Source organism: Hipposideros armiger, unplaced genomic scaffold (assembly GCF_001890085.2).
Source record: "Hipposideros armiger isolate ML-2016 unplaced genomic scaffold, ASM189008v1 scaffold_744, whole genome shotgun sequence".
Lineage (NCBI taxonomy): Eukaryota > Metazoa > Chordata > Mammalia > Chiroptera > Hipposideridae > Hipposideros > Hipposideros armiger.
The window spans coordinates 127,367-152,251 of record NW_017732094.1 but is presented as its reverse complement, the minus strand read 5'-3'; the positions used below and the strand labels follow the sequence as shown (position 1 = coordinate 152,251).

At 35.7% G+C, this 24,885-nt stretch overlaps 1 protein-coding gene across 1 annotated transcript; it reads right to left on the bottom strand.

The window, feature by feature from the left end:
• Positions 1-12,973: 12,973 nt before the first annotated feature.
• Positions 12,974-24,209, bottom strand: LOC109373821 (potassium voltage-gated channel subfamily C member 2; the record flags this gene model as incomplete). The annotated part of the gene is made up of 3 exons (XM_019628016.1): positions 12,974-16,102; positions 21,028-21,192; positions 23,288-24,209. Coding segments are annotated over 3 exons (1,224 nt in total), but the record flags the coding sequence as incomplete, so codon positions are not given.
• Positions 24,210-24,885: the final 676 nt, after the last annotated feature.

Below are 24,885 nucleotides of genomic sequence, written 5' to 3'. Positions count from 1 at the left end.
TTTGTTCATTTTTGCAACAAATCTCCTCAAAAGAGCTTCTATCAATATATTTGTTGCTTCAGTTCTTCTCCATTCCCTTAAATCTACCTTAATCAGATTTTCACCTCCACACCACCAAAGCTGATCTTGTCAAGGTTGCCGATGGTCTTCTCATTGCTAAATTCAATGACCAGTTGTCACAATTGATTACCCTCTCCTCCTTCATTCATTTTATGTCTAAGTTTTTGGGTCTATACATTCTTTTAGTTTTCTGCCTACCTCACTGTTTTCTCATTCGCAATCTCATCTATTGGTTTGGAGAATCTCTCCCTACCTATCAACATGGAAGTGCCCTAGGAACCAGTCCTTAGATCTCTTCTCTTTCCTATCTACACATGCCTACTCACCCATTATGATGGCTTTCAATGCCATCTCATACTAACAACTCTCAAATGCAAATCACTGCCCCGGACCTCGTCCCTAATATCCAGGCTCATATATCCTCCCACCTATTGGAAATATCCACTTGGGTGTTCAATAGAAATCTCATTTTTAATAATACAGAACTAAAATAATTTAAAATCCCCTTTTTCCTAAGAATGAAAAATAAAAAGTTCATCAATTTATTTTCTAAGGAAGAAATCTACAAGCACATAAATATAATATTCATCTTTTGTGCCTAGCCAATTTCAGTAATTGAATCTTTCACAGATTAATATGCAGATTGTAGACAATGATATAGATTTTCTAAAATATAATTTTTAAATCACTAAATAATGTGTTTCAAAAACATTAGAGCTTTCTCTTCTCCCAACTCTACTCTAGTCTTCTTAATTCCAAGAAAAATATGCCAACTTACATTCCTAAGAAGAGTTATCCCATCTTTGTTCATTTTAACCTCAGAAAAAACAAATCCCAAAGTCTTTGTTGTTGCTTTTGTTAACAACAGAGGCCACTGTTTTCCCCTTCTCAAGCTAAATGAAGGCATGCTTTCCATTTTCATAGGATTTTGAGAAATAACAAATAACTATGTGATCATAACCATTATTTTAACCAGTTCAAAATAGAACTCCTCCTAATATGAAAGAACCAGAGAAGGTACTTTTGTGAATTTGGTAATTTCCTAAAGAATGCTTAATAGACTTATAATATACCAATGTCACACAGAAAATTTGTGTTTAATTTTGGGTGATCTTAATATTATCCTAGGGTAATCTTGGAATCTCTTCAAGATTAAAATAGGATCTTGAATAAAATAAAATAAAATGTAATATATATATATATATATATATATATATATATATATATATATATATATAATCAGCATCCCGATCTAACCAATTGAGCTAACAGGTCACCCCTATAGATTATATTTTTATATTCTTCAAGAATTACACTAAGACTTTTCAACCTTATTGAATTTTCAAATTGCTAAAGATATTTTGCTAATTTCTACTTATTGTTATTTTAAAAACCTTGATTTCTGGAAATTTAGTCTGTAAACTATAAGAAAATCACTTGCAAGTGTGTTCATATTGCTGTTAAGGTGAATTGGAAAGGAAGATTTCATTATCTTTAAAGGCAATTGGAACTGGGTTTAGAAACCGTTGCCAAAATTTTGTTCAAAGTTCCCGTCAAGATGGCACAGTATGTAAATGCCGTGTTTACTTTCTCTGACATCAAAATTACAACTAAACTACAAAACAACCAACATTTAGAATTGCCTGAAATCTTGCTGAAGCCCTACAACTGAGGACAGCAGAAGCCACCTCAAGACTGGTAGGAGGGGCGAAGATGCAGGCTGGTCCCACACCCACATGTGACCATTAAAAATCGGGAGAGATACCTTGGCTGCAGAGATCCCACCCTCCAGGAGGGAGGGGTCCCATCCCCTCCCCAGCCCAGAGTTCCAGTGCCACAGAGAGAGGTCCCCATAATTTCTGGTTGTGAAAACCAGCAGAGAGTGTGGCTGAGTGAGATGGTGGAAAGCTGGAGTCCCAGCAGCTCCTCTTAAATGGACTGCACCAGACTTACTCACCAATGGAATCACTGGCTCTGAGCTCTGGTGCTGGGGCAGCAGCTGGAGAGGCCGCAGGGACATATGGTGGAAAACTGAGTTGTCTGGCTTCAGGACTGGGGCTGGAGAGGCAGCTTTCTCCGAGACAGAAAAGCTGGTGGAGGCCATTGTTTCTTTGTTGGGCCCTCCCCCCTTCCCAGTGTGCTGACACAGCTGTCATATATGAGTCTCCGTCAAGCTGGCTAATGCCGTATGTTCACCACTCCCTGGTGATTCTGAGACCTGCCCAACTTACGGGCACACCCAGGCCATTCCCAAAGGCTTTTTTGTACAAACGGCCTACCTTGTCTCATGCTGCAAACTTTCCTAGAGTCTCTCAAAGGTTTGCAGATGCCAGACAAGCAGCATCTGGCTCGAGCATGTCCCGTACCTCTGGCTGAGCAGCCCTAAGCTGGCACAAGTAGCAGCCATCTGCAGATTGCTTTGTGGCTCCTGCCAGGTGACCATGAGTAAGGCATGGGCGGAAGTTAAACTTGAACTGCAGCGGGTCTCCTTCCATGTGGTCCTGGGGCTGGCACACCCAGTGGCCAGCTTTGAAATGAGTTGGAGCATCACCCAGTGGCCTCCAAAGACAATATGCCCAAAGGGAAGATTCAGCAATCACCAGCCCTGCTGAGGCAGACCCTGCTCTGTAGGGTCAGCCCCTGCACCACAGCTCCTCTAGTGTCGTCACAGGCCAGTCCTCACAACCAATGAGCCCAAGGGTTAATCCTTCCCATTGTCATGCAAATAGCAACCAAGGCTCCACTATAAGAGAAGGGCACAAACAGCCCACACAAGGGACACATCTGGAAGGCTCAGGGGACCAGGGAGACTGCACCACTGAGCCCCACAGCACACCTACTGCATAAGGTCACTCTACAAGACTGAGAGACATAGCAGCCCTACCTAATATTAATAGTTGATACTCCATGTTAAAAATAAGCTGTTTGAGGGAACTAGTACAATGAGAAGCATCATACTTACCCCAATTTTTAAACAACGACCAAGCCCTATATAGATTGGAGAAATAGATTGGAGAGCAAAAGTGATGAGTACCCCTTTCTAAAACAAACAATCTTCTTGTTATTTTCTATCATTACCCACTAAGAAAAAGCTTCCTGGCTTTCCATTTATGCATATCTCTAAGCAAGAGTTTAAGTACTTAACTACAGATTGGGTATCCTAAAAAAGTAAATTATTTATCTGTCTGTAAAGTTTACTAGTACTTTTATTCTGATTTTACATATTGAAACATTAAGACAAACATTTGGAGCTCATTTGTCATGAGTTTTATTTCCAGCTTCCAGATAGGTTCCTATAACCAGCAAAAATGCATTTCCTTTCTGGGTATCAGGTATTTATTTCTATAAAAGGATCTTACCTGTCTGACTGCAAGAAACAGGTAGAACTGCCACAGTCCCAGGTCTGTGTATCTGTTTGCATTTAAAGTGGCACAGTTTCTCATGCCTACTACGTAAAGGCACTCTACCAAGACTGGGAGAGATAGCTGCCATACCTAATACTTAGAAACAAACACAGAGAGGCAGCTAAAATGAAGAGACAATGAAACATGTCCCAAATAAAAGAACAGAACAAAGCTTCAGAAAAAGAACTAAGCAAAATGGAGACAAGCAATCTACTGGATGCAGAGTTCCAAACACTGGTTATAAGAATGCTCAATGATCTCAGGGAGAACTTCAGCAAAGAGATAGGAAACATAAAAAAGAACCAGTCAGAAATAAAGAATACAATAAAGGAAATGGAGAATACATTACAGGGAATCAACAGTTGATTACATGATTTAGAAGATAAGGTAGCAGAAAATACCTAATCAGAACAGCAAGACAAAAAAAGAATCCAAAAAAATGAGGAGAGTTTAAGGGGACTCTGGGACAATATCATGTACCAACTTTCGCATGATAAGGATACCAGAAGGGGAAGAGAGAGAACAAGGAATTGAAAACCTATTTGAAGAAATGACGGAAAACCTCCCTAACCTGGCAAAGGAAACAGATCAAGACTACGAAGCACAGAGAGTCCCAAACAAGATGAACCCAAACAGGCCAATAACAATACACATTATAATTAAAATTCCAAAGGGTAAGGACAAAGAAAGAACCTTCAAAGCAGCAAGAGAAAAGCCATTAGTTACTAGCAAGGAAACTCCCATAAGACAATCAACTGATTTCCCAAAAACTTTGGAGGCCGAAAGGGATTGGCACAAAATATTCAACATGATGAAAAGTAAGGACCTACAACCAAGATTGCTCTACCCAGCAAGGCTAGCATTTAGAATCAAAGGACAGACAAAGAGCTTTTCAGACAAGAAAAAACTACAGGAGTTCATCAACACCAAACCAGTATTACAAGAAATCTTAGAGGGACTTCTTTAATATAAATAAATAAATAAATAAATAAATAAATAAATAAATAAATAAAATTATGAATAATAAAATGGCAACAACTACATACCTATCAACAATTACTTTCAATGGAAATGGCTTAAATGTTCCAATCAAAAGATGGGACGTGGGGGGGAGTGAATGGATAAGAAAACAAGACCCTTACATATGCTGCCTACAAGAGACTCTCTTCAGATTGAAAGACACGCACAGACTGAAAGCAAAAGGATGAAAAAGATATTTCATGAAAATGGAAACAAACAAAAAAAGCTTATATCAGATGAAACAGACTTTAAAAAAAAAGGCTATAACAAGAGACAAAGAAGAACCCGGTAATCCCACTTCTGGGTATTTAACTGAAGAAACTCAAAATACTACTTCAAGGGGATGTGTGCATCCATAAGTTCATTGTAGCATTTTTTATAGAAGCCAAGATATGAAGGCAACCTGGGTGTCCCTGAATGGATGAATGGGTAAAGGAGAGGTGGTACATATATACAATGGTATATTACTCAGCCATAAAAAAGAATGAAATCTTGCCAGCCACAACAACATGAATGAACCCAGAGGGTATTGTGCTGAGTGGAGTAAATCCAAGACAAATGTCATGTAATTTCACTTGTAAGTGGGGCGTAAAGAACAAAATAAATGAAATGAGCAAACTCATAGATACAGAGAACATTTTGATGGCTGCCAGATAGGAGAGGGTTTAGGGGTGGATGAGAAAGAGGAAGGGATTAAAAAGTACAAATTGGTAGTTATAAAATGGTCATAGGGATGTAAAGTACAGGAAATATAGCTAATAATATGTTAGTAACTATACATAGTGCCAGGTGGGTACTAGACTAGTCAGGGGATCACTTCATAAATTATATAAATGTCTAATCTGCTGTACACCTGAAACTAATATAAAATAATATGGAATGTAAACTTTAATTAAAAAATTTAAAAAGGGGGAAAAGATAAAAAAGAATAAGAGTTTTGAAGTCCCTGGTATAAAACAAATAAGTCTTGGGGGTGTAATATACAGTATAGCAATATAGTCAATAATATTGTGATAGCATGGTACAGTGTCAGATGGTTGCTGGACTTATGGTGATCACTTCTTTAGCATATGAAATATAATCAATAAAATGGTAATAACTCTGTATAGTGCCAGGTGGGTACTGTTGAATAACTATGATGTACACCTGAAACTAATATAATATTGTATGTTAGCTATATTTTAATAAAAATCTTTAAACTTTTTTTGTTCAATAATATCTACCATAAAGAAAATCAATACAAGAGAAAAAATTATAAGTAGCTACACTATAAAAATTCTTTGCAAAAACATCAGTAATGACATAATTATAATCCTAATAGCTGTTTATTTACATTTACTGTGCTATGTATATTACATGTGTCTTTTGTGTCTTTTCATTCATAACCCATGACAAAATTATAATGTAGCTATTATTATTCTCAACAGCTTACAAGTTTTTATAAAATTTAGAGTTTAAATTACTTGCCAGAAGTCATATAGCTAGGTAAGGATGAGAACAAGATTCCAGCCCGAATATACTTGACTCTAAATGCCATTTTCCTTATTATAAATTAAGCAGATTTATTTTCAAGTCACAATAGGACCTAACTACTTGTGGTAATTGGTAGGGTTGGGGTGGAGGAAAAGGGGCGGCACCAGGGGAGGTCTGTAAAATGAATTTTGGTCCTGTGAGTGAACTGGCACTCCTGTTTAAAAAAATGAAAGAAACATATGACATTTAAATGTAGTTAGTAATCAGGGAGTCTGTGGAAAATTAAAGTTCTATTTAGACTCGTGTTCCTGTCTGAGAAGGTCCAATCCAAGGATTGAGGCAGGACAGCAAGGGACACAGGAACAGTGGTAAACACTGTGTCTATTTACTATATCCCAGATATTTTGTGAAGCCCTGGAGATACTGAATGAAAGAACCAAATAAAAAAAATGAATAGCTGGGCCAGCCGAGTGGCACATTGGTTAAGAGCTGGCTTGGGATGCCAGAGGACCCCGGTTCAGATCCCACATATGAGGGCCAGTGACACTGCCCTCTACAGCTAAGATGCTGAACAACAGCTCAACCTGGAGCTGGGCTGCCATGAGTCGCCAGCGACGGCGTAGGCTGCAGCCCCTGCTGCAGTGGGTTGCCATGGGCTACCGTGTGTAGCCAGCAGCCAGCGTGAGCGGCCGTCCAGAAGCCGGCGACTGATCTGCCTCGCCCGGGAAGAGCGTAATGATGGTGCCAACTTGGGCCAGTGAAGCAATGTCCTCCACAACTAGACTGAAGAACAAAAGGACAGCAACTTGTCTGTTCCCCTTCCTCCAATTCCCCAGTGCTGTTCCCATCCCCCAATTCCCCCAATAAAAATCTTAAAAAAAAAAGAATAATTAAAAAAATAAAAAATGAATAGGTGACCCTAGACAGGTAAGAAGGAGCCAAATGATAAAGTGCTTTGAATGGAAAACGTAGAAGTTTGTGTTTTATTTTGATGTTGACAGATGAACAACCAGGGGAGAACATGATGTGATGTGACTTTCAGAAAAATCAGTCTGAGTTCAATTTAACAAATATGGATTAAGAGTCTTCTCTGAGCTGGGTAGCGTGCCAGGCAGTGGAGATCGAGTGATGAATGTCTGCCAAAAGACTCTAAGAGACAGTGCCCAGAAAAAGAACAAGCCTAATTAAATCGTTTTATCAACTTGGCAGTAAAATGAGAAGAGATAAATGGTAGCAACTTATCAGTTTGCTTACAGCTCCCCATCAATTTAGTCATCTAAGAAAGAAGAAATTTAACTGTTTCAGAAAAGGAGAGCAAGCCACTGATTTTTAATGATTTTCAAATAACATTTATAATAGTATTAAAATCTTCTAGAAGCCTATTTCAAAATTAAAGTAGCAGAGTGACTGGAATTCCTCCCACCTCTACCGAATCATTTTAAGTCCCCAAAGTTGTTTTGTTTGTGATGCATCACAAATTATAATATCAGGGAACTGTCAAAGACAGATTGCCAGAAACAGTCAAGGAAGATTTTATTCAAGATTATTGCAATAGGGGTCAAAACTATTACAACGCAAGAAAGAGATTAAACTCAACTCCCAATGAAACAAAAGCAGAATTTTTAAGCACTGGGGTAAGCTAGCGGAAAAGCACTGGAGGATATTAGGGGAGAGGCTGGTCAATGTGATTAGACCACCTTTGTTTTTGTTTTAAATTCAAGTTTATTGGGGTAACAATGGTTAGTAAAGTTACATAGGTTTTAAGTGTACAATTCTGTAATACATCATCTATGTATCACATTGTGTGTTCACCATCCAGAGTCAGTTCTCCTTCCTTCACCATATATTTGACCCTTTCACCCTCATCTACCACTGCCCTCCCCCTTACCCTCTAGTAACCACTAAACTGTTGTTTGTGTCTATGAGTTTTTGTTTCTTTGTGTGTTTGTCTTGTTTCTTTGTTGCTTTCAGTTTTATACCCCACATATCAGTGAAATCATATGGTTCTCAATTTTTTCTGTCTGAATTATCAATCCCTCTCCTAGGTATATACCCCCAAAATCTGAAAATATTTATCCTTAAAGATATATGTGCTCTGATGTTCATTGCAGCTTTATTTACGGTGGCCAAGACATAGAAACAACCAAAGTGTCCTTTGATAGATGATTGGATAAAGAAGATGTGGTATATATACACAATGGAATACTATTCTGCTATAAGAAAAGATGAAATAGTGCCATTTGGGACAACATGGATGGATCTTGAGATTATCATTATGCTAAGCAAAATAGGCCATCTTCATTTGCTGATTGACAATTAAAGTTAATTACCTACCCTCCCACAAACACTGGTAGACCTGGGTGGACTCTTTCATAATTATTACATTTCAAAGGAATGGCTCCCAGGCCCTTGAGAAAGACATTCCTGGGTTGCAAAACTGGCAAGAGCTGGAAGGAGACTTACATTTCCAAGGGTGAGAAAAAAGCAAGTTTACAATAGCAAGTATTCTAAAGCAAATGCTCTAAAAAAAGTAAGGTCAGGGGTCTATAGTCAAGAAGAAACATGTCTAAAATTTAGTCAAGCTGAGGGGAATATTAAGGCTTCTTGGTCATTACTACCAATTGGTTAATTCAGTGTTTTAAAAAAATATTTAACCTTGTATTTAATATAAAAAGCAGTCTCATATTTAACCTGGTGTGGTTAGATAAAGGATTATTTAATGATGTGAGGCTGCAGCAATTTCTGCCTGTGGCTCTCTGATGGACCACATATGTCAGAGAATACCTTTTAAGTGTTAATCCTGTGTGTCTTTTTTCCATGTTTCCAACAAGCCACATGCAACACATGGACATTTAGTGCCAAGAAAAGCTGCTGTCAATTGTATACATTCTTCTTCTACCTTACTACTGTGACACTCAATGTTATGGTGATAATGCATAAAATTACCAGTTCCAAAAACATAAGAGATAGATCTAAATCATAAAAAAATTAATTTTGTAAAATAAGCCTTGTAATGATATTGTCCTAGGAATCTCATTTGTGACATTAAGGAGTTTCACGTTTAAAAGGCAATCTGTTCTCAGTAGTACTGTGTCATTAGTTGTGCTCTTGTAATAAACAAGAGACCAAAAACTTATGCAAATACATTTTATACAAATCAAAATAAAACCAGTAATATTTTATATGTTGGACACTCATTAGTTGATTCTGAAAGCATTTAACTATAACATTAATGTAAATGTAAAGAAAAGACATTTGTCAAAACTGAAAGAAGAAAATTAAAAAAGAGCGTCTAAGATAAAGTTGTCTCAATTCATTCTTCAAATATGGATTAAGAGTCTTCTCTGAACTGGATAGTGTGCCAGGCAGTGAAGATCCAGTGATGAATGCTAGGGAATATGGAAATTGGCGGTTTCTTTTCCAGCCCCCACCCCACCCTCCCTGTTATAAATGGAAACCTTTCAAGGTCTCCAGTGAAAAGAATGTCTGGTCCTTTTGTGCAGAAATTATTCTGACAAGGTTTATAAAGCAGTTAGAGACTTTGACCTTTGACCTTATCATTTTATTTATTTCATACTAAATGACTTTGCTTCAGGCAATATTCAGTTTTTGCTGCTTCATCTTATGCATTTTCTTTGTCTCTGTGTATCCAGCTGTGTATATGAGTGTGTTTTTTAGTCATTATTATCTTAGATTCTGGAGCTTTCTGCAAGCCATCCATCCATCGCTCTCGTAGTTTTTTAAGCTTACTGCCAGTATCCAGTGTGATAAGGAACAGCTGCTACAACAGGAAAGTATGCTATGAAGAGCACTTAAACTACTGCTTTTGTTTCCAGACAGATTGAGTTACTGGTAAAATATGAGTCCTCAAAGGAAAAAAAAAGACAAAGAAAAAGAAAGTATATACAGTCAATCCTTAGGTACTGACTTTGTGCTTAATCCTGTGCAATAAAGTTACAAGTTTGATTTAGTTTTCTTTTCTTTTTGATCAGCATGTTAAGCTTGCTTTAAAATAGCTTCTCCCAGCAAGAAAGAATTGGATTTACAAAACCTTTTAGATCCTTGCTAAAGGATCTCAAAAGGAAATAAAAATATCGAGACCATTGATTAAAGAAAGGTTTCAGGAACTGCCACATTCAAATTATATAAAGAATCTTATTCATATGGTAATATTTTTACCTGTTTCATGTCACTATTCACTACTCCTAAGAGATGTAATACTTTCACTAATGCCAAAGTAGTTTAATCATTTTGATGTGATGACATTTTTTCTGGCTTATAAGAAAAATTCTAAATGTTTACCAAATTTAACAAAGATTAAAAAAAAATGTATTTCCCCCCACAATAAGATACTTGGTTTTGAGTTACATGAAATGTCCTTATCTAATGTTTATTTATTATGAGAAATATGAGTACACTCGATTTAACTCTATGGATTTACAATTCACACCATTTTACAAATAATGATACATCAAATTTAATTCCAAATTTAAAATTTGATTCCAAAATAAGATAAAGAATTTCCTAATAAAGATATTTGACTGGTATGCTAGTAAGTGACTAGCTAGCCTTTAAGGTAAGTAAGGGTATGCTATTTATAAAATCTATAATGGTTCAATTCATGATAATTTCTATATTTTGAACCTAATTAAAAACCATTCATAAATTATCATTGCCCAAATACATGACATTAATATGATATTTAATCATATCCATAAGATTTGCACATTAATTTATAAACCAACTTTATTCATGATTGCCAAAACTTGGAAGCAACCATGATGTCTTTCAGCAGGTGACTGGATAAACTGTGATAAGTCCAGACAATGGAATATTATTCAGTATCATAAAGAAATGAGCTATCAGGCCATGAAAAGACATGGAGAAATCATAAATGCATATTACTAAGTGAAAGAGGTCAATTTGAAAAGACTATATACTGTATGATTCTAACTATATAATATTCTGGAAAAGTCAAAACTGTGAAAACAGTAGAAAGATCATTGCTGCCAAGAATTAAGGGGAAGAGAGGGAGGAACAAGTGAAACACAGGGGACTTTTAGCATGGTGAAATTATTGTGTATGATACTGCAGTTGGATACATGTCATTATATATTTACATTTATCAAAATCCATAAAATATACAACAGCAAGAGTAACCCCTAATGTAAACTCTAGACTTTTGGTAATAATGATGTGTCTTTGTAGGTTCATCAATGTAATAACTATATCATTCTGGTGTGGGGTGGAGACAGTGGAGGAAGTTTGTGTGTGGGTGGTTAAGGGCTAGATGGGGACTCTGTACTTTCTGCTCAATTTTTCTGTGAATTTAAAACTGTTCTTAAATTCTGTTTAAGAAAAAAATGAGTATTAGGTTACCTGGGATTCTAGATAGAGACTGCCATAGTCTTTGAAGACCTTAGTGTTCAAAACGCATATTCAGAGGTCCATCACCACTAAGACATGATTGTGATAAACACAGAACAAAATCATGTAACATGAATTCTATTAAATTATTTAATTTTTAGACAATGAAACATATCATATCCTCAAAACAGTTAGTTTTGGGGTAAACAGGAAATTATAAAATTTAGGATCAATATTCATGATACTGTACCCATGTTAGAGAAAGTTAGTATATATCTATAGTTTAATAATGTTCGGGCATTCAAACAATTAATTGAATTTTGGCAGGGGAAATTGGAGGGAAAAAAGACAACTTTCTCAATAAGAAAAAAATTTAAACCACATTTTAATCATCATAAGCTACTAGAGATTTCAATATTTTCAATAGATCGATTTAGCCCTAAATGTCTCCAAGCACATCATAAATACTCTAGAGTTCCTGCTCTGTTACACAGCCATTTAACATATTCATTGTCTCTTTCCAAGACAAGTTCACTATTGCCATTCCATTAGTCTGTCTTGTGATTTATTTCAAATATAAAATGAATAGCTTCACTTTTCATTTATGACTATTTAATTTTGTTTTTCTAATCAAAATTTGATGGCAATTAAAATGCATTATTTCCCCTTCTTACATATTTTTTTCTTTTTACAGTAAATCCTGTATAATCCTGACATTGTCATTAAAAACATATTATTGGTAATTATATTTAGACAGATGAGCTTTTCTGAACTCAGTTTCTTAATAGTCTGCTAATAATCAACACTGAGCATTTTTAGACATAGAACAGATTCTGCTGATGCAAGATGGGAAAGTGTTGAATGAGCCAACCTTCTTTCTCTTTTTTAATTTACCTTTCCCCTGATCCTGATGGTCTTATAGAATGTCACAGGGTAAATTTATCTGTAATCCCAGAATACAAATGGAATGCCACCTATGTGTGGTATGCTGTTGAAACACGGGTCCATTACCCAAAAGTGAGACAGAAAATAAGGCATTTACAGCAAGAGGTTCAGTAAATATTTAAACCATAAGAAATTATGCCAGGAATGATTATCTTTGGCAAAAATATAAGGGAACAGTTCTGCCTCTCTGGTCTTTAACTTCATCACCAATAAAATGAAAAGAAATGTTTACCACCAGAACTGCTGTGATGATTAAGTTGGAAAGTATAAGTGAAAATTCATAAAATGCCATATATACTGGAGGTGCCAAAAAATGTATACACATGACTTGTATTCATCTTTTGTTATCGGTATATTTTGAGTATTACAATTTTTATACAGTTTTTTCTCTCTTAAAATGCATATACATTTTTTGGAATCCACTGTATATATCAGACACCATAATAATTAATACTTTTGCCATCTCAATTATAAGAAAGTTGAAGCAGACAAAGCACTTAGAGGAGGAAAACACTGGCAACATGCCTGAGAGTTGAATGAAAGTGAGAGCTATGTAATATTTATAAGTCCTTTCATTCCAAATTCTTTATTATGTATGAGTGGCTGGTTTGGCACCATGAAGCATAAAAACAGTAAAGCCTGTTGAAAACGCCGAAACAAAGAGAAAAGACAAGGAAAAAAACGAAAAATTTAATCAGATAGGATTCACGTTTATCCCCAGCTCATTTGCCTTTTATTCTTCATTTCAGTTAGTTACATTTCCATGGCTATCACCAAGGTTGTGCATGCACCTTGAAATGTTCACAAAAGGTCCACAACACAGTTCATTGTTAAGTTATATGTTATATTCAGAATCCCAGGGGAACTATAGATTCTAGAAATATTGATTAAGCAAGATGAAGAATACTTACACAGTTTCTACTACAACAATTTTAAAGACAAGTACAAGCTTCATTTGCCACAAAACTCACAAAAAAGTTAATTAATTTAAGAATATCTCTTTTATGCAAAATATACATTTTAAGATATAATTTGATTAATAATCTACTATATACTGACATTGCGCCTTGATCGTTTAGTAAAAAAATACTCTCATTGCCAGGATTTTATTTTTTGTAATATTTGTAATTGAGGTAATGATGACAAAAGACAAACTAGGAATAATGTTGGTGAGTTTTTTTTTGTCATAGCGAATTTCCAGAACTACACAAATACGTGACTAAAAATAGGTCAGTTTGATAAATAGGCACTGAAAATTTCACAACATAATAGGACAAGCTGATAACACAAGTGGTTTATAAGAAAATGATACAGTCAATATTCATGGATCCAACCAACAAAGAAATAAGGGAAATTAAGACAGACCTATACTACACCAGTATCACTGCCTTGTATGATTCACAGCACGATCTACTGCAGGCCCATGAGGGCTAATTCACAGAGGCATGGGCCGTACTTGAAGCTTTAGACATGTGGGTCATGATTTGGCTTCCTTTGATGTGAGATGGCCAAAGCCGTTGACCCATGTGCACATGTTGGTATTTACAGTTGTTTCATGGACACTTGCCAGTCCACAAGCAGACCACTCATATGGGGAGCACCAAATGAGTTCCAGCCACAGTTCTTTTATGAGCTTTAAATGCCTTTGTGATGACGTGAGGACTTCTTCCAAGTGCACCCTGGTCCCATCAGGGCATGTTCAGCAGCAGAAACCTGTTTCCGACACAGTCCTGGGTATGGCTAAATTCCACTGTCCCCTTTTCAGCAGCCAAAACAATCATGATAAATTCTGCACAGCACTGCAGTCAACAACAGCAGCACCAGAGAGTGTATTCATTCCCTTACCGTATAGCTGTGTGTAATTGTAGCTCTCTGTGTGTGGTGTTATCAAGAGGATCATTGGGTCTCTACACATCAGATGTGCACATCTGGGTAAATACACTGCTGTACAAGATCTCTGACATGCAGGTCATGCTCTAGGACTTGGAGATATAGAGTGATACAAGTTACGTGGCCAAGAATAAAAGTGACAATTGTCCCCTAACAAAAAATAAACATGAGAATTCGACCTTAATCAACAATCTCAATGATGCTGAATGCCTTAGAAATATTGTTTATCCCTCAATATATATTATTGCATTTGTCTTCCCTCACATGCCCCAGACACCAGTTGTATTCCTGTTGCATTCACAGGGCTATGTAAACAGGATTTCTTCCACTTGGACTGAGTAAGACTCCCTAGGGGTTTCACTGGCGTGTGGTGATGGATGCTGGCTAGTAGGTAGCAGGAACTGACGCTGCAGCAGGCAACCAAATGCAATGGTGATATCGCTGCTGCTTAAATCCTGTTTATCAGAAGGATTCACAGTACTGAGTAACTAAGATAGTCTACAGGACATCATTGATTTATACACAAAGCAGAGAATGCTGTTCAAAGTAACAAAGAAGGTGAGGGGCAGAGGAGAAGACCCGGTTCAGTTCTAAAATCATGAACACCTTATCAAGGCATTTCTGTGCTTTATGGAGACAGGTGGCATATACAGTTAAGACAGGGAGCTAAGACAGACAGACAGACAGAACCACATTCAGGACAAAGCACCTGATTAAACATTGATGGAAAATTGGATTATTCTTTTGAGTCAGATATTTAAGGCTGGTCAAGAAAGCCTCCTGTGAACAACAATGCTCTTTGATGTTGGCACAAAACTAAATAAATAAAAATAAGGAAGGAGGTGAAAAAGACACGAGAGCTTTGGGAGATATTTGGCACTCTGCCTCTGAAAATGATGACAAATCCCAGGATTAAATTAATAATAATAATGATAACTCTAGTACCAAGTAGCAATTCCTGTTTAAATAATTCCAGCCTGGCTGGCGGTTACTTTGCTCTCATGTTTTGTGCCTTCCCCAAAGCCCTTAAGGACGGGATCTTGCCTCAGCTTATAACCAGTAATGACAACTCTTTGGAGTTTGTGTGCAAACAACCAGAGACATTCAGAACTCCGGTACAGCATTTTGGAAGACAAGTAAATCAGTCGAGAAATTAAACTACTTAAAACAAATACTTCTTTCAAAGAATAAAGGAAAAAAAATGTCAGAGAGAAACTCGTCCTTCCTGCTCCACAATTCAACATGCACAGCCGTTGACCAGTGCTTTCACATCAGCAGGATGGTTCGATGTAAGTACCGCGTATCCTGAGCCATCCACGGTCCCCAAATTCTGTGACAGTGCTTTCAGGTGGTAATAGGAATGAGATGGTCCATGCCAATGAGCTGACCAGAGTCATGTCACACGCAAGCAAGATAGAATCCCAGGCATCTTCAGAATGGTTTAGAGTCACAGAAATGAAGATCCAAGGGCGTGGTTGGCATTTGTGAGCACACTGCTTTAAATATATCTCCCTGAAGATGTTGATGTGTTAGGGTACTGGCCAATATCTGACACTATCTGTAATTTTATTGCGAAAGGACATCAGGGTGATCAATATGGAGAAGTAGTACTACTACTTTAGATAATCTTTAAAGCCAGGATAAGACTCATTAGCTACCCCAATGGCATTTCTGACTTCAAATAGTAGCATCATGCAGATTTGTACTGTATTAATGGAGCATGGAGTAGCTCTACATTTAATTATTTCCATTATGGGATAAACAGTACTTGAGTTAACACAATTTAGCCGACAGATGAAGTTTGGTTTACAAGATAGATGGAATGGGAGATCGAGAGCGTCTCAGAGGACAAGGAGAGTTGTAGGGTGATGTTACTGGAGAGAGCCTCAGAGCATTGCCTGCCAAGCCCGCTATGTTGTTTAAGCTTCGGGACTTTTCATATCCTTTTATGAAAAAAGGCACAGACATCAGGTGAATTCAACCAGAAAATAGACACAGACAAACAATACCATGCAGGATAATCAAAACTGCTATTTTTGAACTCAAAGAAGAAATTGCTCAATATTGAAACCATTTAGAACTCTTAAAAAGAAAAAAAAAATGAAGCTGCTGTAGCTGTCATTCCCCAAAGAGTAAACCAGCTATCACAAGTTACAGTTGCAATACTTCAAAATCTAATCTTTCCCAGATTATAGTTTGTGTTGACGTAATTTTGGCATATATAATATGAGAACTCTTCTAAAAATTAGGCAAAATAACTAAGATATACACTTGGCTGATATTTTTAAATTTCATAATATGTTCCTGAAAAAAAAATAAATGTGCTGTATTTTCTCTTCTTATACTTTTTAGTATTTACTAAGCTAATAAAGCATGCTTAACTTTAAGTTGACAATTCTTTTTATAGCATATTTAATCTTCCAGCTTTATGAAGTTAAAGGGATGATTCTTAAATAATGGCATTTGATGCCATTATCTAGATGATGTAAAATGAATGTCCACTTCTAATCCTTTAAATAAAAAAAAAGGAAAGAGAAAATATAATGAATGAAATATAAATTGAGTTATAATTTCAGTGAATTAAAGTCTGAATCTGATTATATTATATTTTCAGCTGACCCCCTCTGCGGGGAATTAAGAACAATTTGAACTTAATTCACCTTTTTAATCTTTTGTTCATGATTGTCATGGACTTACAGAACAAAAGATCCTTCTCACAAGCTTTGACTCATGGGTTTGCCTTTGCTGCTCAAACAACACCCCATGAAGGTCACCTTTGCAAGGATTCAGATATTGTAGTATTTTTTATTAGAACAGAGTAGAGGCAGTTAAATGAAGTAGGAAGCACCTCGTGTAAAGTTAGAAGTGAACTGTCTTAAAAGCAGGCCAACTATTAACTGAAAAGGTGGTAATTAACTGAAAAGGCAGCTTGGGGAAGAAATGTTCCTAAAGCTCCACTGCAAAAGTATTATAGAGCTGAGCTGGAGAATGAAATTCTCTGTTGGACAGCCAACGCTGAGCACATAAATATCATTCGTGAACTTCTGTGTCCCTTCGACTTACGGTACATTCCTTGGGCCCTGATCAGCCCTCAATGTGCTTGGTGACTGTGTAGGAAAGAAAGTGGGCTTCTGCGTTTCCTCTCAGCTACTTCTTTCTTTAATTCTATACTTTGATGGAATTTTTGGGGAAGAAGCCATGGCTATCTCTCCTCCTTTCACTGGAAGAAGAGAGGTGATGATTTAGTGATTATTTGATTTTTCAAGCACTAAGTCCAGATATGGATATGAATTGCAATAATAGCTCTATTGAGGAGTAAGGCTGCACTGGGGAGGACTCCCCTCTTCACATACACACATATAAACTGTCAGCAGATTCGATGTCTTCTTGGAGATTTTGTAGACGGAAATTTATGCCATCCATTAACTACGGTAAAGTTCTCTAGGGCAACTTCTGCTAATAAGGGAATTATCTGCCAACATATTTTGTTAGTATTCTGAGCTATAAAACATGGGATGAGGTACATATTGCATTGTACTCTAGTGGATGATGGAATAGTTAATGAGAGGATACCTTGAATAATTAAAAATGAATTGCAGGTAATTTATCTTTACATACAGACTTTCATGTGCCCGGAGAGCTAGTTATTACTGGTGTTTGGTAAAGTGATTAGAAATATAACTTTAGGAATTGTAGAAAGAGTAATTTATCCTAGTTGACTGTGTAACCTAAAAACGTAAACTATACCATAAACATTGATTGGGTTTGATTAAAAGCAAACTGGTGAATATGCATGAACCAGAGGAGTTGTTAATACCTATAAAATCATCCATATAAAAGTTTACATCTTGTCTTCCACAATCTTCATGATTCCTACAGGGCCTCCAAATATGTTAAAATTTGTTTGACAGTTGTATATTAATCATGCTAGTTATTTGTAAATCTTGGCTACCCTTCTAAATGTTCAAATATTTTTCTGACTTATAGTTTTTAATATAAATATTATCCATTTTGTTTATAAATCCTTTTATTTTTTAATAACTATAACTTCTGCGTTCATTTAAAAATTTTCCCTTCTAATTTAGTAATAATATTTAATTAGTAAAATTATAAGTTATTTATATAAATATTTTGCCCTAAATTCTACAGTTCATTTCTGATTAGAAAATTTGATAAAATGTTGCCTAATCAAACTTTTATTGAATGGAGTGGCTGAAAACATAACTCATGAAAATAATATTGAACCTAGTTTGAACTAACATCTAAATACATAGTGTGCAATTTATATAATTCTTAAGCGCGTGTGTTTATTTGGGGCAATATTAAAACAGCTTAGCCTTGTACTACCCATGGGTATGTTTTTGTTTATGTAATGTTATTTCCTACAAACTACTGCATAAATAAAATCATAGGTTCTAAGTATCGGGAATTTACTATTTTAGGGAATCTATAACTTTTCTTAATGTATGAACAACTATATTCATATCTGTTGATAGAAAAAGAACTCAATGGGAATCCAGTAATTTTTTTCCATCTACAGAAGGGAGAATTATCAGAACTCTAAAATTAAATCAGTAGAGAGACCAACTTGAAAGATAAAAGAGGGGTCATCTAGGAAATAAATGTCTGAGTAGGAATAATAGGAGAAATCTATAATTTACATAAAAGAAAATCTATAATCCACATAAAAGGGAACAGAAGAAATGAATGAATTCCTGATAAACATGACAAGATAACACACGAAGAAGATTAAGTAAAGTTAGCCAGAAATGTTACCAGATCAAGGAGAAAAAATATAAAGCTGTAAAAGAAGTAAGCAAAAATGAAAAAAAAAGAAGTACATTATGGTGAGAAATGACAAAGAATAAAATTTCAAAAATGAATTTTCAAAGATGTTCTCATTGATAAAGAGAATTCATGTTTGTAAAATAAGATTGTATGCACAGCTTTTCCATACAAACAAAATAGCTTATTAATTGCTTTGTTCTTGTAACTGCCATTTTACAGAAAAACTCTATATTTACATAGTGCTTTATAATTTGCAGTCTTTTTTCAGATGTAATCTTGACAGTTTAAATTTCAAAATATTGTCTAACATGAAAGAAAAAAATTCTAGCTAAGTTCTTAAATATGTAACCTTAGTATAAATATTACATGTGATACTTTATAGAATGCTCAAAAATGCATGTAATTTAACCACATATTACATAAAAATCCATATATACATATATACACATATGTACATATATACATACAGTGAGTTAAGATATGTAATTCACTTAAAATATGTGATACATAAAATATTACTAGATAGATATTATTATCATTATTTAATGTATGCATATATTTTGCTCAAATACTATAAAAGGATATTAACTATCTTCATAAAATATTTAACAATTGCTCTGATTCATAATATTTAAATGTAAAATAGCAAACAATCAAATAAACCCATTCAGATAATAGAAATACATTTTGGTGAAAAGAATAGATGCAGAAAATAGAAATAATTGAAATAAAGAAGCATTTGAAATATTACATACTGAAGAAACAAAAGAAGAGTCCTTTGTTCTTGTGGGAGTCAAAGGTATGGATACAGAAGGACAATATAAAGTATTCAGAAGAAATGAAAGAGAAGTAAACATGGGAAATGAGATATTTGAAAGAGAGAGGGCATCACAAAATAAATATTTGAAGCTTAAAACAATAACGTATTCAATAGGGAGAAATTGCAATGAATAGCAACAAGCACAGTATTTTTAAAAAGCAGTTGCACTACTATGAAAGTTTTGGAATGGTTTTTCATTCAAATTCAGTTCATTGCATAAGAAATTATTCTAGTTCTTTCTCTATTCTGTCAGTAAACAAAAAAAAAAAAACCATGGCAATAAAGCGATTGGAATCATCAAAGTAAGAAATAATCAAAGAGCATACTGGCACTTGACAAGAGTGGGCAGTGTCACAAAACTATTTCATAAGGGAGAAAACAGGCTCAATTGTCCTGAGACCTGTAAAGTTTACTCAAAACAAAAACAAAACAAAAAAGAGAATGGTCATAGTGACACAGCCTAGGGGAACTGAACCATGTTAATGACTGGATTGCCAGTATTCTGCTATATTCCTTAACCAAGGTGCCTGCCTAATAAAATCTATCCATTCAACAAATATTTACTGAGTATCTTCTATGCACCAGGCATAGTTCAGTGTGGGTTGAAACATAGTAATAAATTTAAAATATTACTATTCATGCTCTGAAGAGAAATTCCATAAGCATATTTTATAAGTACATAAATAGCCTTTCAAGTGATTGGATATACTGTTCTGTTGGACCAAAGATCTTGGACCTTTTCCACCTTCTGGCACTCAGAAAAACCACAGCCAAAAATGCCCAAACATTAGATAAGACACTTAGAGTATGTTTAATGTTTTTCTTTGAAAAAGCCTTATTATTATTTTTTAAATCATCAATGACTTATCAAATATATACAGAGAGCCAATTGGTGAGTTTTATTAGTTGCAGTAAAAAAGATAACTTTTAAAGACTACTGAATACATTATATACTAAAATAATTAAATGAGTGACTTGATTTTTAAATACTCCATCACAATTCTGCCCATAGACACATGGGAAACCAAAAGGATAAACAAAAAAAGATGAAATGCTTTTCAGATATGACAAACAACTAGACTGTTATGATATGTATTTCAAATGTCTATAATGAGAAAAGATATGATGAGGAATGGAAAAGAGCACTCGTGCAGTTTTTACTAGAAAATAATAAAAGAGCATTTTATATCACTCCATATATGTATTTGCAGGATATAATTTCTAAGTCACCTGTAAGGATCTGATTAAATGCATGCCTACCTTTCCTGATCCCTCCATCAGAAGCACACGTGTAATCACCTGTCGTCAGTAGGAAACATGTTTCCCCTCTTCTGTTTTTGTCTCTGGTACTAGAGCATCTGATGGGGAGCCTTTCTGGGGGTGATAATGATGGCTCACTTCCTGTACTGTCGTCACCTGATAACACTGGTCACAGCACCATGCCCATTGACAGACAGTGATGGATGAGGAAATGAGACAGTACAAAGAGTTTACACCAAATGTCCATAGTACAGTCACTCGATATACAAAACACAATAATCACATCATGATAAGAAAGGGATTTTTCATCACTCACCACAAAAATTTACATGAAGCAAAATGGAAATGTATTGAAAAGGAGAGAAATGTTCTTTGGGAAATTTTAATTCCATTTTGGATTCTATCTAATAGGAAATTGACTTTCACAAAACTAATATGATTCAAGTAAGTGTGATAATAAAGTAACACACAAATTAATATCTTACAATTTTTGACATGTTCTCTAGTTACTATGAATAGGAATCTTTATTTTTTTATTTGATGTTTAAAGTGGAGCCTATTTAAGGAAAAACTCCTAAGTAAATATCGTCTTTGTAGCTCTTTAAGACACGTGCTTTCATTATTTTCTGAAAGTAATTTTCCTCAAACATCTTAATAAAAATAATCCCACAGCTCACAAACTTTGTGTCCAGGTTTTCCAGTATGAAGTGACAAAGTATTTTTGAACATAACAATCGAACAAGGTCAATTTCTCCAAATGCCCTTGAAACAACTGTTCACTTCTATATGTTTGCCAAAGACAGTCACATCCTATCATCCTAGGTACTAGCTTGTTATAATAATGTTTACCCAGGCTGAGAATGTCCTTTTTTTCTGTGCCCTTCATATGGGCTCTGTACAGGCACTCTGAGAAGTCTGATGAGACCAGCAACACCAACTAAACTCCATCTTTCATAAAGACATTCTTGGCCCAACAGTTTTCAGATATACTGACAGAATTTGTGGAACAATCTACTAAATGAACATAAGAACTGTGAATAATCCTTAAAAAGTAGTTCAGTTCCATCCACAATTATTTTTTCTCATTTACTCCATTAAAACTTCTGCAAACTAAGGAGGAAACCTATGAAAACGTCACCTGCTTGTTTTGTGTGTTTGTTTGCTTGCTTAGTTTAATTAGTGGTATTTCTAAATTGTGCAAAAATTATTCACAGGAGATTATCATAAATCATTTTCTACAAGAAAAAGATTATAATCTTCAAGTTACAGGAAATGGATATATCTTAAATTTTCATAGTAGGCTGAAAGGTAATTAAGTTGTTTACAAAATATTTTATTTGTATCAGACATAATAGACTGGAAATGATACTACCGATGATCACTTTAGCAAACTGGAGATCAATTTACAGTCAATCTAGTCAGTCTGCTCCAGGTTATCTGTGGCAATAGAGAGGAGTAGGGGTTCAGCTAATATCAATCATCCAATATTCAATTCTAGGAGGGAAAAGAGCTCAATGCATAGTGCATAAAAAAGGAGATCCACAGAGAGATTCAACGTCACCATTGATTAGCCAAAGCAGATCATCTATCCCCAAATTAATGGTCAGTTGATTATATTACATAGCACCTTGCCCGATTCAAAGGGATTATACTGAATACCTGACTTAATCTAAGAATAATGAAAATTTAATCAATTCTCCAGAATATTACTAGGGAAGACCTTTGTTATCAAAAGTGCTATCTTCCATATCACCTCTTTGATGTTTAGGCCTTTGAAATGTAAACATCCATTCTTCTTAAGTAACTGCTTCTTGTGAGTTAGGTTGAGATGCATGGTCCCATGTGGCAGAGATAAAACTAAGACAAACACACCAAGCCAAATGATATGGAGATCAACATTTTGAGGATGAAGGATGGAAAATGGCCGATATCATACCATTACACCATGCAGGGAAGGAAACAAAGAAACATTGGCACAGAAGCAACAAACAGGCAAAAGAAAATATTGGCACCATCAGCAAAGGGCATTGCCACCAAAGCAGGAAAACTCTACAGACCAGCTATGCAAAGTTCTACCTGGAATTCACTTAGAAAAGCTACAATCTAGCTATCTACAAGCCTGGCACAAACACATGTTTTGTGAAGAGGAAGAACTGAACATTCATGAACATTTGCAGAAAATGAGAATGGTAGCCTTCTACCTAAGGGCCATACTGGTCTATAAAGTACGTAATGGCATGCACTTCAAATCGTGCCTTACCTGATCTGTTATGCTCCAGAAGTAGATTGTCTTTGCCCAGACACGTGTCACCCTGTGTGCTATTGCAGGCCATGTTTAATTCTGTCTTGCCAAAAGTAGGTGAGCTTGCCTGAGGGGCAGGAGGGATGTGCTTCTTTCTTTTCCGTGGAAGTTTCTGCTTCGCCATTGCCAAAGAGTAGTACATTCCAAAATTGTTGACAATGACAGGCACCGGCATGGCTATTGTCAGCACTCCAGCCAGAGCACACAGGGCTCCTACCAGCATCCCTGACCATGTCTGGGGGTACATATCCCCATAGCCCAACGTAGTCATGGTCACCACAGCCCACCAGAACCCAATTGGAATGTTTTTGAACTGCGTGTGCTCACTAGCTGATGGGTCGTTAGGTTGAGCGCCTACTCTTTCGGCATAGTAGATCATAGTAGCAAATATCAAAACTCCCAGAGCCAGGAAGATTATCAGCAGCAAGAATTCATTAGTGCTAGCTCGAAGAGTGTGTCCAAGCACCCTCAGACCTACAAAATGGCGTGTAAGCTTGAAGATTCTCAGGATCCTCACAAATCTTACCACCCTGAGGAAGCCGAGGACATCTTTAGCAGCTTTGGATGAGAGCCCACTGAGCCCCACCTCTAAGTAGAAGGGGAGAATGGCCACAAAGTCAATGATATTCAAAAGATTTTTGACGAATTCAAGTTTATTGGGGGAAAAAATAATACGGACTAAAAATTCAAAAGTAAACCACACCACACATACTCCTTCTACGTACGTCAAGGCAGGATCCGTTTCAATTTCATATTGTAGAACACTTGTGCCGTTGATGACGGGCTCTGTCTTGTTTTTAACAATATTGAAAGCTTCATGTGTCTCCAGGCAAAAGGTTGTGATCGAAACCAGGATGAAGAATAAAGAAGCAAAAGCAATAAACTGTAGAAAAAAAAAGAGAAAGAAATAAAAAGAGAGAGAATGATCTGAACCATAATATATTTTTATCCAAATCTAAGTGCACCTATCCCTATAGATGGAAACCAATGAAAGCATATTTGGAGATTTCACTTGGGAAGTTACTCAAGTGAAAAAAGAGATGAGAAGGTAACATTCATTAGAGTGGCACATGTAATGTGTTTCAAGTTCTGTTTTCAGCATATGTAGATAAAAACTTTTTTTCAATAATTGACTTTTTTGTACACCTGTGAAGAGAACATAAAAATCACTCCAAAAGAATGTTAAAGGGCAACATAATGAAAATAATAATAAAGATAGACAGTGGCTCCAGATATTGTTTAAGATCCTAGAAACCTTCATATATCAGATCAAGCTCTACATCAATAAACATAAGATGCAGTTCACACTAATGGAAATGGGAACCACCCAAATTTAACTGTAGGTTCCCACCTATAAATTAAGTTCAGTTATCATGCAGTATGAACATGAAAAAAAATTTTTTAGTTATGTTACCAATATCAACTTAGGGTGGTGACTTATCCAAAAGAGCAAATTCTAGGCAACTAGAATGAAGAGAGAGAATAGAGTTAAGGAACACACTAAAAGATCATTTTCTTCCACTCCTGAAAAAAAAAATCCAAATATTACAGCATCA